The following is a 14,441-nucleotide window of genomic DNA, read 5'->3' as shown; positions in this document are numbered from 1 at the left end:
AAAAGGAACTAATCAAGAACTAATGGGTAATTATCAAGGAAACCAAAGAGGAATGAATCAGGAACTAATGGGTAGTTAACCAGTACTTACTGGGGAACACACAGCCAAGCCTATAGGGGACTATTGGTTTGTTACCAAAGAAACAGAGGAGAAATCCTCCATGTGGGTTCTGAATAAACCCTTCACCAGTGAAATCACAGCTCGCAATTGTCAAAAACCTGTTTCCTAGTGGTTACTGATTTGATTGGATTTTCTCTTTTGTTAACCTATTAATGAAAGACATTATCAATTTCATAATCTTGTACTGGTGTCATTTTAACTATGTCTGACTATCACTTACTGATACCAAATCATTGCCTGGCTATTATTTTGTTCACTGATGTAGCGAAGCATCATACCAAGTACTTACTGTGGAACCAATCATTACTTAATCACTACCTGACCATTACCTACTGGTTTGTTCCTGCGGTAGCTAACCAGTAGTCCCCTAATAAGGATTGGCTGTGTGTTCCCCAGTAAGTACAGGTTAACTTCTCATTAGCTCCGGATTCGTTCCTTATTGGTTTCCTGGGTAAATACCCGTTAGTTCTTGATTAGTTCATGTTCATTTACAAGGTAACTAACCAGGCTGTGTGTGCCCCAATAAGTACTGGTTAACTACCCATTAGCTCCTGATTTGTTTCTAATTCGTTCCTGAGGTGTTAGTAGTTAATCAAATTTTGTGTACCTTTTTGTAAAGTGTTACCGGACTGGACTGAGTCAACTAGATGTAAGTTTAGCATTACCTGCATCATGAAGGACCCCACTCACCCAGCACACACACTTTTTGCCCCACTCCCCTCAGGAAGGAGGTTGAGGAGCATTAAGTGTAGAACCACTAGACTGAGGAACAGCTTCTACCCTGAGGCTGTTAGACTCATGAATCTCTAACCAGAATAATCACTGTGAAAAACCATATCATGTTGCTGCTGATCTGTTTCATGTTGCTGCTGATCTGTTTCATGTTGCTGCTGATCTGTTTCATGTTGATGTGTTCATGCGTGCTCATCTGCTCACACAGACTCATGCTCATATTCGTGCTGCTGTTCAACGTAATGTTTTTTATGCTATTAGTGTTTAGTGTATTTTTAGATGATGTTTTTCTTGGTTCATATCTTAGATGTTATTACTGTTTTTCTTTTACATTTTATTGTTGGATGTAACTGGGACCCTGTGTACATAACTTCGCTCCACCACATGTACCACATGAGGTGCGAATGACAATAAAGAATCTCTGACTCTGACATATTTATAAAACTGAGATGGGTTAATCAAACATCAGATTATGCACTTCTTTACATTAAAGACAATTGTCTAATTGTCACTGTACATTAATATATATAGTAAAAATAAATATTCAAATGAAACCATCAGCAGTGAGAGTTTAGAGTTAAAATTATAACAAAACAACTAGCTGGTAGAAAAGGTCCCGCTGGAGAAGTGTTGTTGAAAAAAGGCAATTTCATGCAATGATTTCAGCAAATGCATCCACTGATCAAGCAGCGTCGGGTCTGATGGATTAACTCAGTGGATTGAGGTAGATGTTTTAACTAGAACGCCTTTGATTAAATGTGCAGGACCCTCTCGTTCATCGTCTCCATCAGCAGCGCGGAATGAATACTGCTGGGGGTCAAATTAAGTAGCTATTAGCATTCAAACTGGTTGCAGTGATCTGCTTTTTTATTTTCCTAAAGGAACAAGCAGCTGGTTTGCAGTTTGATTCAGTGTCATATTTCTCCTATAATTCATCTGGCAGAAAAAGAAAAAAAAACTCCCCTGCACTGAGAATGTCCATAAGAATTGATTTCAAATGAACATTTGATTTTTGTTTTCCTGCACAGTGGTACAGGTACCTATCCTCACAGGAGGTTCTGTTCAACAAACTTTATACCTCATGATTTTTTTTGTTTCTTTGTTCTTTCTAGTTTCTTTCCCTTCCTTTTTTTTTTTTTTTTTTTTTACATGAACCATATTCACAAATGCCTTCATCCCCAAACACATCTTTAATAATTCTTGTCACACCTTGGCGTGTCTAAACTTCTGTCTCGACGATACCTTTATTTACTTTACTGAAATTGATCTGTTTTTAAAGCTTCGTCATCCCCCATCCCTCTCATTTCCTGTGGTCAGTGCTCTCATCCTATACCAGAACTGTACGCCTAAATATTAAATGAGTCCGTTTTAAATTTTTGGTGACATAATTTGACTCACGTGTGGAACTAATGACAGCTTCTCAGCAGGGAAAACAAAATCCAACACCAGTGCACTCATACAGTATGTAGAAAAACCATATGGGACCCATCTTCAACACAACACCCACCCTGTTTTAGTAAATGACTGACAGCTGAGCTGGTGTATGTCTGGCTGTATCCACGTGTCTGTATCAGTATGCCATCTGACGCCCAGAGGGTGGCTACATCTTTTATTTGACATAGTGGACTAGTGACAGTCAGCTGTCTGGGAGTGTGTACATTATCTGTGAGATAGCTAACTTATGCGGATTTGTGTATGTGTGTGTGTGTGTGTGTTGGCAACCTAGTGACAGTCGTTCTACCTCCACAGACTCCTCTCCAAATCTGTCAGGGATGCAACAACAAAAATCTTTTTAAAGATTAAATTGATGGCATTGCTGCTATATTAGATAGCACTGTTGCGAGTGACAGTGAGGATGGGAGTGTGACAGACTGATATGGGGTATGAATCTTGAGCTTAAACTCAAATTACTGTCAAGACAGGGTGTACACCTTATCTTGCCTCTGGGGCTCTACAGGAACCTTGTGGAAGGCAAAGATACGTGTTGGATAGAAAGTGCCATCAAATACAGAAAGTTAAAAATACAAGACCTTGAGATGCAATAACCTTAAGCTATTTGTCTGTCACATGAAATGAAAAAAAAAATTAAAAAGGTAAACAAATATGAAACATTAGCTTTAGCTCAGATAAAAACCTGGATTCTGTAAACAGGCAGAAAGGAGATTTTAGATGCTGGTTAAGTAAGGAGCAATGTCTCTCAAGACCCTTCACACTGGATTTCCATCTCTATAACATAAATATCATCTGGAATGTGGATAATTTTACAGGGTATTGACAAGGTCTTTAGGCATATATTAGGAATGCAATAGGCTCCTGATTACACGTGATAAAGCCTCAAACATCATGGAGGGTTCTGAGTACGTATAAAACTTTCAAAGCGAGGTTGTGATGGTATATCATCCTGGTGGCATTGTATTATCCAATGGATAATCTAGTGGAAACACCTTTTCTACTTGGTATCCATTAGGCTGACACCCTGTCGACTTTTAAGATTTGGCTTAAGGCCTTTTGTTGGAGTTCGCTTGGGTTTCCTGAGGTTTCCTTTAGTTTTGCTGCCTGCTACTGCATAAAATGACCACATTTCCTAATTCTGATGCTGTCTTTACTCTCTGCTTGTATTTGTGATTGATGTCATTAACCTGTGCTCTTCTTTTCTTTTCTTCCCATAGAAGCTACACCTGGACCAGTCCTTCTGTGTTTGTAACCATTTACTGTCCTCTCAAACCCCACCACATCAAGGTTGGCTGCTCATCATGAACCCGGTTATGGTGGTTCCTTCCTGTTAAAAGGTAGCCGTTCCTTTCCACTGTCAGTGTGCTGCTGAGGATAGGGAATTTCGACAAAGTAAAGATTCGATGCAATCTGGTGGCTTCTTTGATGGATACCTTTAATAATTGGCATTTTCATGACATAATGTATGTGAACATGTCGTATTAATAGGAATGACTGACTGTATTTGGATTTAAATCTGGATTTGTTTTTGACTGAATTAGATTTATGATTTGGACTTGATTATTTTTTTCTTGCATAGTGTCCTGAGATGACTTCTGTTGTGAAATGGCACTTTATTAATAAACTTATTGAATCTTATTTAAACTTATTCAAATATCTACTAACTTCGACCCACTGACTGGGCTATAACCTTGTCATGCTATCAGTGTTGTTCCAGTGGGGTGTGATTTTATTGCACACAGCTGCTTTCTGATACAGTCAGGGGGTGTCATGCCAAAATTGGGTGACATGAGTACCAGTATATAATAGGATCATCACAGCTGGTGTATACAGTGGGGTGAGGGCGCAAGCGAGCATCTCTCAGGTTGGTCGGGTACCAATAAGTCGTGTAGACCATAGAGAGCATAGCGAGGACTTACTCCAGTGTAAAGAAGGTGTTATTTGTTTTACCTGCTCATTACTGTGCAGAGTAGCAACACTAGAAAAAGCAAGATGTGACCCAAAACTAGTCATAGTTCTTTTACTTCTGTTTTTTGGTAGGGATTTACAGGACATTTTGATGGCAACGTTTGTTGATTTTATTGCTCTTTGTTAAAAAAAGTGCTAATATTGTAAAATCATAACAAACTCACAGTTATACCACTGATATGAAATATATAATAATACAGTATGTGTACTTTCAGTACTTTTTTGGTCAATGAAAGTATCCAAAATAGTTTTTCATTTGTTTTTCTCCCATTTTCCAAAACTCAATGTTAATCTTAAAGTATTTCTGGAGTCAGAAGGAGGATATCTCAAAGGCAACGTCAGTGACTCATCAAGATGTTGTCCAAAAGATGTCCTGCTAACTCTCAGTGTCATCCTGTCTCATCCAACCCACGTTATTATTGCTCCAGTCATGATGATGATCTGTATGTTCCTCCACTCTGTCCATCAGTGCTCCTAACTTCAAGATTTCAGAAATAAACTGACAAACACTGACACATTTCATCTTCTCCTTGCTCTTTTTCTTATCTGGCAATGTCTGGGCTTAACTTACTACTGTGAACAAAGTGTCAGGACATGCCAAACATTTGTTGCTTGTAAAGCTACACGGCACAAAGACTATTTGAGAAATAATCCCTGATTATCCAACAGCCTGTGAGAGGCATCTTAAAAAAACACAAGAAATGGGTTTCATGCCTGAAACTGGAGCTGACCATGCCTTTGACTCCAACCCTTTCTGTTATGTAATGCTGATGAATGTTAATGCATGTATTTAGTGAATCTGGGTCTCCAGTCATTCACTTAGCTACCCAACAGTTTGATCATTGCTCTGATGAAAGAACGCCGCAGGAGATGGGAAGTCCAGTCTGAATAGCAGCTCTGTTCATGGATAAAACGGGATGTTTGCACTGAAAATTATATCAAAGCTGAAGCAGTAATTTGAGAATTACCGATAAAATGGTATCAATTACAGCAGCTACAGTGCATCTTTTTAACAGATGACAGAGCTCAGTAATGAAGAAAAATGGAGAACGTCACAATCATTTTCATGAAATGACCCCAAAGTAATGGCTTGAGTGAATTAAGTAATCAAAGTGATGCAGCGCACATAAAGCCCTGTGGTATGAACCGAGAGTGACCATAAATGGAGGTGCCTTTTTAGACAGGGACATGTTTCCTGTTTGTCAAGTCTTTGATAGTTAAAGAGAGCAAAAGACGAAGACGAGTGAGACAGAGGAGGTCTGTGGGACAAATTCACTTTGCAGGACAGCATAAAGAGACAAAAAAATGTTGAATAGAGCGAGGATAATGGGAGTTTCATTTACATCGCAGTATTTTTAAATAACAGAACCTGAATATGAAACTGAAGTGTTTTTAAAGAACTGTAGGTCAAATGAGACAAGATGAAGTTGTCACTATTGAAAAAACGTGAGATCAAATATAAGTCTGTAAGCTTCTTTTTTTTTTTTTGCTGCATCACAATGACATTAGATCAGAACTATTACCCAGTTTATTCTTAAAGTGATAGTTCATTTAAAGTTGATTTTTGTGAAAAGGTTTTGAACAAAGTCACCTGCTGCCGTAAAAGGCAAAGAATAGTGTAGTAGAGCGTGCATATATTTGTCATTTAGCAAAATATCTCATGATTTCGTGAAACTATCAAAAAAGTAATCATTTGATGTTTATCTACAATTGACAAATGTTTGGAGTCAACCTCGTTGAAGATGGCCGCCACCACTAATGTACCTGAAGCAACACAAAAATGGCTAAAACTCAGCCAATTCAGCAGATTTTGAGCTAAAATTGAGCTGACACAAAAATCTCTGCTTAAAAATTTAACTTAATGAAATTAGTTTAATTTTACAAAGCAAAAAAACCTGTAAATAGTAATTTTTGTCTTAGATTTACCCTGAATTAAATGTCAAATTTCAATTTCTGTACTTTAATGGGGCGGCTGTGACTGAGGGGTTAGAGCAGTCGTCATTCAATGCAAGAGCTGGGGGTTCGATTCTACTAGCAGTCACATGCTGAAGTGTCCCTGGGCAAGACACTGAACCCCTCATTACATCAGATGTGTGTCCCATCAGTGTATGAATATGATAAAGTACTGATTAATCTTTGTACAGATCTAGTAGAGTGCTGTATGAATGGGTAAAAGAGGCCACAGATTGTGTTGTAAAGCGTTAAAATATCTTGATACGATAGAAAAGTGCTATATAAGTACAGTCATTTACTATTTAATGACATTTGTCTCATGTATTTGTTACATTTTATGAAAATAAACACAAATTTAGTTAAAAAAAATATATCTCCTTTTTTAGCATCTTGTGGGCTAATTTTTTAACTGCAGTTAATAAAATTACATTTGTTTCATCACTAACAAGTTACAGTGACGTGTAGAAAAACAGTACGTCAGACATACAACGAAACCAATTTAACAAAAACATAATTTCATTTATTTTTTTTATTTTTTTCTGAGCTGATTGGAAACAATAGCAGACAAAAGCTAAATGTGTTTACCACATGGAACAGTGGTGTATTAGCCCGCAGGTCAGTAAGCAAGCTCTGAACTCGAGGTGATGGATGTGAATCTCACACTTTCTAACAGCTGGTGAATCCAGTCGGGGTGGGCAGAGGGACTGGGACTTTGTGGCTCCTCTTTCCATCACGAACTGGGTCAAGGTTGATGAGTCCTTGAGTGAGCCGCCTGGAAACTGCTCTGGTCATAAAAACAAGCTGTTTGGCGTCTGGTCAGTGTGTGTGCTCCTCTCTAATTGGTCAGAAGGTAATTGATAAATGTGCTGCTAATTAACTGGCTGCTTTGTGCTTATCAAAAACCAGATGTGTTGATTTTGGTCAGGAGAGATAAAGTCTTTTGAACGAGTTCTTCTATTTTTTTCCCTCCATTCAACCTTTAACAGATACATTAGGTTATTTAATCCACTTTGTTTTAACAGTACAGGATATGTCGTTATTTAAAATAGCAGGCAGGCTTTTACCTTCGCTATGATTAAAAACCAAACCCAAGTGAAAGCTATGTGTCCTCGAATGTAAGGTGGTTTTTATAACTGTTGGCCGGTGGGGACAAAGAAAACTGTAAATGTCATTAAAACCAGAAATCAATGAAGCTCAGACAGAAGGTGGAGGACTCACTGTAAAACTTTTAGTTATGGTCTCAATGGCAGCAAAATGTAATGAGGCTCAGAGCGAATGAGTGTGCGAACGAAAATCAAAAAAGATACGAGCGTATCAAACAAAAGGAGGTGCTTAAAAATACTTTGTTTACTCCATTCAAACGCTAATTGTGATTGGAAATCTGGGAGAAGTTAGATGAGGAATAAGATAATGTCTGTTGTGGTAAATGCAACTTAATGTGATTTCACAAACCAGCAGGGAACATGTTATAAAGCTGTTGAACAGAATGAGTAAATCACAGTAAATGATGGTAGGAAAACTAATCACACACAGCACAGCGTAACCACATAATCAGCATTCACATCAACTGATGTGAATGCTGGACCTTTACACAGGAGCTGATTGGTCCTGATCAATGGCCAGAGTTGATTTATGGAAGAAAAAACGTTTATGGGGGAAAAAAAACATTTTGAAGCAATGTTTTATTCCCCCAATGTCATTTAACATCACTTTATCAGTTTTATACCAACATCTAACATCAATGAAAACAACTGCCTTCCTATGCAGGGTTTGCACAAATTTACACACCCTCATATGTAGCATAAAAGGTCAGTTAAAATTGCTGCCACTGGTAAAAATGAAAGGTATTTTTATTTCTAGATTTCACAGGATTATTGATTTCCTAAATAAAAACAAAAAAGGAGCAAAACTTAAAGCAATATTTCTGATGCTTTGCAAAGGGTTTCTGTGGAAAGGTTATAAACAGTTGTTATCTTACCTGCTGTAGATGGCTCCTCAACTTAGAAAAATAATTTAATTCAGACTGAACTGATGAGTCTGAATGGGAGCAAAGTGGATCACTGCCATCTTAAAGCATCTCCAATATAAAAGATTTGATAGTGGCTTATGAAAACACTATTTTTATTTTTTATAATTTAATAACAAAAGACCCTTGAGATTTTCATTTATCATTGTCTCTTGCATGAGGCAGGTAGCAACTTAAAATCAGACTAAGCTACAATATGAAAAAGCTGAACACATTATAAACACAGAAGGTTTTTAAGGTCACTAAAAAGAAACCTTCGTATGGCAGTTAGGTTTTGCATTGCTTAGAAGTTTCACAGACTTTTTAAGCTAGCATATTTTTCGGACTATAAGGCACACTTAAAATCCTTTAATTTTCTCAAAAATCGACAGTAAGCCTTATAATCCAGTGCGCCTTATGTATGAAAACAGACACGGTCATTGATATTGCGCCTTATGAAAAATACAGTATTCGCTAGCACAGTAGCATCACCAAGCTAGTTGTAGGCCTTCCGGTGCAGCCTGTTTGTCGTAAACGTGGGGACTCTGGTGTAGCTAAATCTAATGGTGGAGGCAGGAAGTCCAAGACTCAGGCGGAATATATTAAATAAAGGATTTATTTACAATAAATAACAGAAAAGGTTGACAGGGAAGCAAAAACTCACAAAAATCATCAAAGGGTGCACAGGGAGTAGACAGGACATCACCAGAGGACAGATTACAATGCCAGGACAAAGGACTAACACAGAGATGCAGACTATATACAGTGACTAATGAGACAAAACACCTGTGAGGACACGCAGCTGAAACACATTAGGAGAAATGATAAACTAGGAAAACAGGGAGTGCAGGAACGGACACACAACACCGGATGGAGGCATACACTAGGAAAACACAAACCCTATAGAAGACAGAAACTAATCAATATGGAGAACACAGGACATAAACACAACACAAGATACCATACCATACCATTTTATTTATAGAGCACTTAAAACAGCGAAAAGGCCAACCAAAGTGATGTACAGACAGACCAAAAGGTAACACACAAGATGGGACTAAAGACCAAGACACAAACCACAATTCCTACAGTTTTAAGGATGCTGTGGGGGAAAAGTCCCAAGGTGCAGACTAGGAGGAAAGAACTGAGTAAACTGAAGCTTTAGTCCAAAATAAACTGTACTGGCCACAAAACAACCCAAAAACTACAGGAACTAAAGTGCAGCAACAAACCACAGAAGAGCAGCAAGGAGAAAAACCAGAGCTGAAGGTGAACAGGCAGTGTAAGTATACAGGTAGGGGAGATTCCTGAATGAAGATGAGCCTAATGAACAGATGAACAGGTGTGAATGATCAACAGAAGGTAAAAATGACTGATAGAAACAATGGCCACCGACACGGAAGCGACAGGAAAACTTGTGAAAAATAATAAAATGTCCAAATGAAAACCACGACTGAACTTATATCAAAGAGCAGAAATAAACTTAGCCCTTAGCTCACCAGTGATGTCAGAATTAAACTCTACTTCTCCAATTCGAGGCTGTTCAAAGAGCTGTCTACAACAGGTAAGATATTAATTATTTATATTTTTTTAACAGAATTTTACCTCAAAAGATCTAAACTATCCCTTTAAGGCATTAAGCAACTGACACTTTGACAAGTATCAAAGCTTGTGAATACATCAGAAGCAGCGTCATGCTTCAGTTCTTGTTCCAGAGATTTCCATCCGTTCCTCATGTCCAAGTGTTGTAGTTGTGTAAGAGTTTTCTCTCCAAAAGTCTACGTGGAGTTGGCAAAACCTTCAGGTTCAAACACAAAATGTATTTTTTTTATTACAAACTGTATTTATGATTACAAACCTGTTGAAGTTACCCTCTCTGCAGCTCATTCATGTTTGCTTACAGGCTCTGCTGGTATTTTATTGAATCCATTCCTTCTTCTTCTCCTGCTTCTGGTTGCAACATGCACCCAAAACCTGACCGAGCCAGTTTCCTCCTCTACGGATGCAGAGGTAATAATTTGAACAAATTTGGGTGTTTTGTTATTTTTTTCCTCCAACATACGTCTGATGAATAGGATCAAAGATTTGTAGCTTAATTACATGAGTCAAGAACACATTTCTAAAATGTTTAAACAGATTAGAAGTTCTTTGGCCTTTTATAAAAAAATGAATCAGCTCTTGGGTGCCATGGTTGGCCCGCTGGCCAGGGTGGCTGCCGGGGCCTGGCGGGCGGTCGGCTGGGGGTGCGTGCTTGGTTGTTGGCGGTGTGTGGGGGTGGTCGGTGGCGTGTCCTCTTCATGGTGGGGGGGGTGTCCTGTCGGCGGGGTATGGCCTGGGCCGGGTCTGGGGTATTGGCTCTTCTCCGCTCAAGAATGAATGGGTTTACCTCCTGGGTTTGGGCATGGGCTGCCCCCTGTAGAGGGCGGGTACATGTCTTGGACCTGGGGGGTATAGAGTGCGTATCGGGAATAAGAATGAAATGTATCGTTATTGTATGTCTTTGAGTGAGTGAATGTGAGATTGAGGTTGGGATTGTGTGATTGTGTCTGTGTATGAATGGGTATTTGTTAGGCCGAGACTCGGACTGCCCCCTCTTTGATACAACTGGGGGTGCTTGGCATCGCGCCCCTATCGCGCGGCCCCCTGGTGGGGTGTGCCCTTGCCTGCCGGCGCGCTTGGGGCCCTTGGTATCGGGGGCTGGGCGCTTGGGCGTGTGTCGGCTCGGCCTGGTGTCTGCCTGGTGGGGCTCGGGTCCTCTGGCCCTGTCGGGCCTTGGCCTGGGTGGTGTGGGTCCTCGGTGCCCGGGCCTCGGTGCCTGGACCTGGACCTACATCGGTGCGGCGGGTGCCGACGGAGGCCTATGAGTTTGTCGCTGTTGGCCCCGGGGGGTCACTGTATGTGGTTGCTGGTGGGGATCTTTCGGTTCTCCCCTGTGGTCCGTTCTGGGGGGTGGGTGAGTGGTTCGTCCTGTGTGGGTGGCTCTGGGGGCTCCGCGGTCGGGGTCCCTCCTGGGGTCTTGAGCTCTGGTCCCCCCTTTTTCGTCTGCCTCTGGTCTTGGGGGTCGGGTCTCTGCTGCTTCACAGTTACTAATAAATGTTCTATTAGAGAAGCCTTATACACTTATGCATGCTCACAACCACACACAAATAGAAGCAGGGATGCTTATGTAGGCTTTATATGTAGATATATAGATATGTATGTGAGTGTATATTCATGTCTATTTATGTATGTATGTATATAGGCGTAGGTGTGGGTATATATACTTATGGAAACTTACTGCAAAGCCATGAATATTTTAAGTTCTTTATACATATGTATTTTGTTGCTGTGTTTTGTCATGTTCTTTGCAGGTGAAAAGACAGTGGCTGGGTGTTTTGACGTGTGCTCTCTTTGTGTATATTTCTTATATTTTGGAGTCTTACTTTGTCTTTTCTTTCTTTCTATTCTATTAAAAAAAACAACAACAAAAAAAACAACACCTACACTAGATAGTCACTATAATAAATATTTCATAATAATGGTGTGGAGAGGATGGCTGTAAGGGGAGAAGGGAGGCCATCACAAGAAAAAAAAAAAAAAAAAATGAATCAGGAAGGATTCTCTTTTGATGATCCTTCTTGTGTATATCTCAGACGAGGAGGTGGTCTTTTCTTAATGTTTGATGTTGAACTTGATGCCTTTTAAAGACATGTTTTTGCAATCCAAGTTCAAATAATCATTTATTTAGCTGATGGAAATCAAGCTAAATCTACATCCAAACAAATCCTTAGAAGAGGCTCTAAATCCAGTTCTTCAAAGCACTTTCCAAGCTGTTTACATAGAAAATGCACAGAATTGAAAGTGGTTTTATTGAATTCATCTCTCCCAGCTGGTTAAATAACTGCTACTTGTCTGAAGTATGACCATATAAGAACGTTTTGAAATGTGTTGCTCCTAAGACTGCTATAGTGGACATTTTGCTAAAATCCCATTAAAATTCCTTTAGCTTCATTGGAGACTAAAATAATGGCATACTTTACCTGAGCCACAGCAGACACTTAAACATTTAAATGTCTATCGTTCCTTGAGGAGATGAATATCGCCCACCACCTTTCATTCCAAAGTTTCAGTCTAAGATCATTTTATGTCATGAAACGACGGAGTTGTCGTCGCTTTATCACATCTTTTAAAATAACAGTATGTCTGACTTCATGCCATAACACAAAATGTCTCAGCTATGACCACATCAAATGTTGACCCAAATTCTATAACACTGACTGAGTTACAGCCTTTTTTACGTGGAGTGAATTAAATTAGCAGTGGCGGTCATCTTGAATTAGGTTAATCTGCTATAGATGTACATTCAAAGTTTCTGCAAGTGTAATAAAATCATCTAGTTCATGAAATATTTTGCTAACAGACAAACAGGGTTGACTCCAACACCTAATAAAGTTTTAAGCAAAGATCTTACTAAATAAGTAACGCTTGACATCTGTGTTGGATATGAGCCTCAGCTACTACTCTGGGGTTCTGTGTTTTTGTTCTCCTCCACTCCCCCTGTGTGTCTCTTCCTTGTTCAGCTCTCATCACACCTGTCTGTGTTCTCATCACTCCAGATGTTTCTCATTCTGTCTCGTCAGTGTTCTATATAAAGTCAGCGTCTCTTCATTCCGCCTTTGTCCGTGGATTGTCCTCCTAAGGCTACATGTTCTGCTCCTCTGTCATCTCTCTGAAAGTAACACTTTGCTGCCTCGTCAGCATTTTGTTTTGTTTATTTAAATATAAACTCAAGTACTTATTTTACCTGGAGATCTCTCATCGCCTCCCTGCACGTGGGCTCTACATTTAAAACAGCAACATGATAACTGCGGCACCAAATTTTAGCTCAACATCTGTCAAACTGACCGAGTTAAAAGCACCAAGGCTGGTTGGCTTTATGAAGATTTTATTAAAATCCGCCCAGTGGTTCATGAGATATTTTGCTAACAGACACACCTTTTGGCAGCTGGTGATAATGATTTCTGCTAAATGTAAATTTACATTATCACCCTAATCTGATCTGGGGTGTAGCACAAACTATACATTACAGCTATTAAAGAGTTGTGACAAGATAAATATAGACAAACATTAATTCAGGGTTATTATACACCCAACTCAAATTAATACCCAAATCATGAAGGTTTTAAAATCTAAGTCCCATCCGCTGCCTGTTGCTCTTCAGCTCACAACTACAGCAAAGATATTTAATGAACACAGTCTTATTACTATTTTTTGACTTGAAAAGCTGATTGAAAACTAATTTTGATAAACAATATTCAAACTGTACCCAAAATGGAAGAAGCGGGTAAAGACAATGGATGGATGGATGGATGGATGGATGGGTTTTAGTACAAAGTACTTTAACAACACTAACTGAGCCCGCTGGTGAGTATAAGTGGCACCAGGGCTGTTCAGGTGATTGCCCGTGTCAGAACAGAGCAGCTGACAAATGTCTTTAGTATCGTTTGGACAACAAATGGTGTCTGAAGCACAAAGTGGAGACATGCACAAGGCTCAAAAGCAACACTTGTTAGAAAGATCAATGCGCTGCTGCTTTTGGCCTTTTCATGGGATTCATTGATCACTTCCTGCCTCCGTCTTGAATGTGAAACTCTTGAAATCAAAGTGTAAATGAGGCATTCGAGAAACTCGTGTGTAACTCCAGAAATCCCACATGTATCAGTGACGTAAAACACAGCAGCAGAAGTATTTCTGCAACAAGAGCGGTATGTAAGAATGGAAGTGTACAGGAGAGGACTTGACAGCGAAATAAAAATCATGTTTTCTTACTCTGGACAAATCTCCAACCTCCAGGTAGAAACAAATGATGAAAACGTTCCAGGTCATCCACACAACGAGCCAGGCTGCATACTGTAGGACAGACAAGACAGACGAGAGCAAGGGAAGTCAGACAAGATTTGACGAGCCTGTGTTGAAGAGTTCAAAAAAGAAAAAGAAAAGCAATGCTCATGTTTTGCTTTTGAAGCAAGCGAAATGGGGAAAAAAAGGGCAGAGGCTTCACTTTTGATGTTGTTAAAATGCAGCAAAAGAAAAACAACAGCGAAGAGTGTAACTAATCTCCTGAATCAAATCAGACAGGAAGAGACAATGGAATGGCAGAGCTCTGTGTGTGTGTGCGTGTGTGCGTGTGTGTGTGTGTGTGTGTGTGTGTGTGTGTGTGTGTGTGTGTGTG

At 39.6% G+C, this 14,441-nt stretch overlaps 1 protein-coding gene across 1 annotated transcript in view; it reads right to left on the bottom strand.

The window, feature by feature from the left end:
* nkain2 (sodium/potassium transporting ATPase interacting 2) overlaps positions 1-14,441 on the bottom strand; it is a 66,120-nt gene that overhangs the window by 51,051 nt on the left and 628 nt on the right. The window contains exon 3 of the mRNA XM_037685122.1: positions 14,039-14,119. Within this exon, the coding sequence (XP_037541050.1) occupies positions 14,039-14,119 (81 nt within the window). The remainder of the gene's footprint in view (positions 1-14,038; positions 14,120-14,441) is intronic.

Source organism: Nematolebias whitei, chromosome 12, assembly GCF_014905685.2.
Source record: "Nematolebias whitei isolate Nwh7 chromosome 12, NemWhi1, whole genome shotgun sequence".
Lineage (NCBI taxonomy): Eukaryota > Metazoa > Chordata > Actinopteri > Cyprinodontiformes > Rivulidae > Nematolebias > Nematolebias whitei.
The sequence above is the reverse complement of the archived record's forward strand: the minus strand, read 5'-3'. Positions and strand labels throughout refer to the sequence as shown.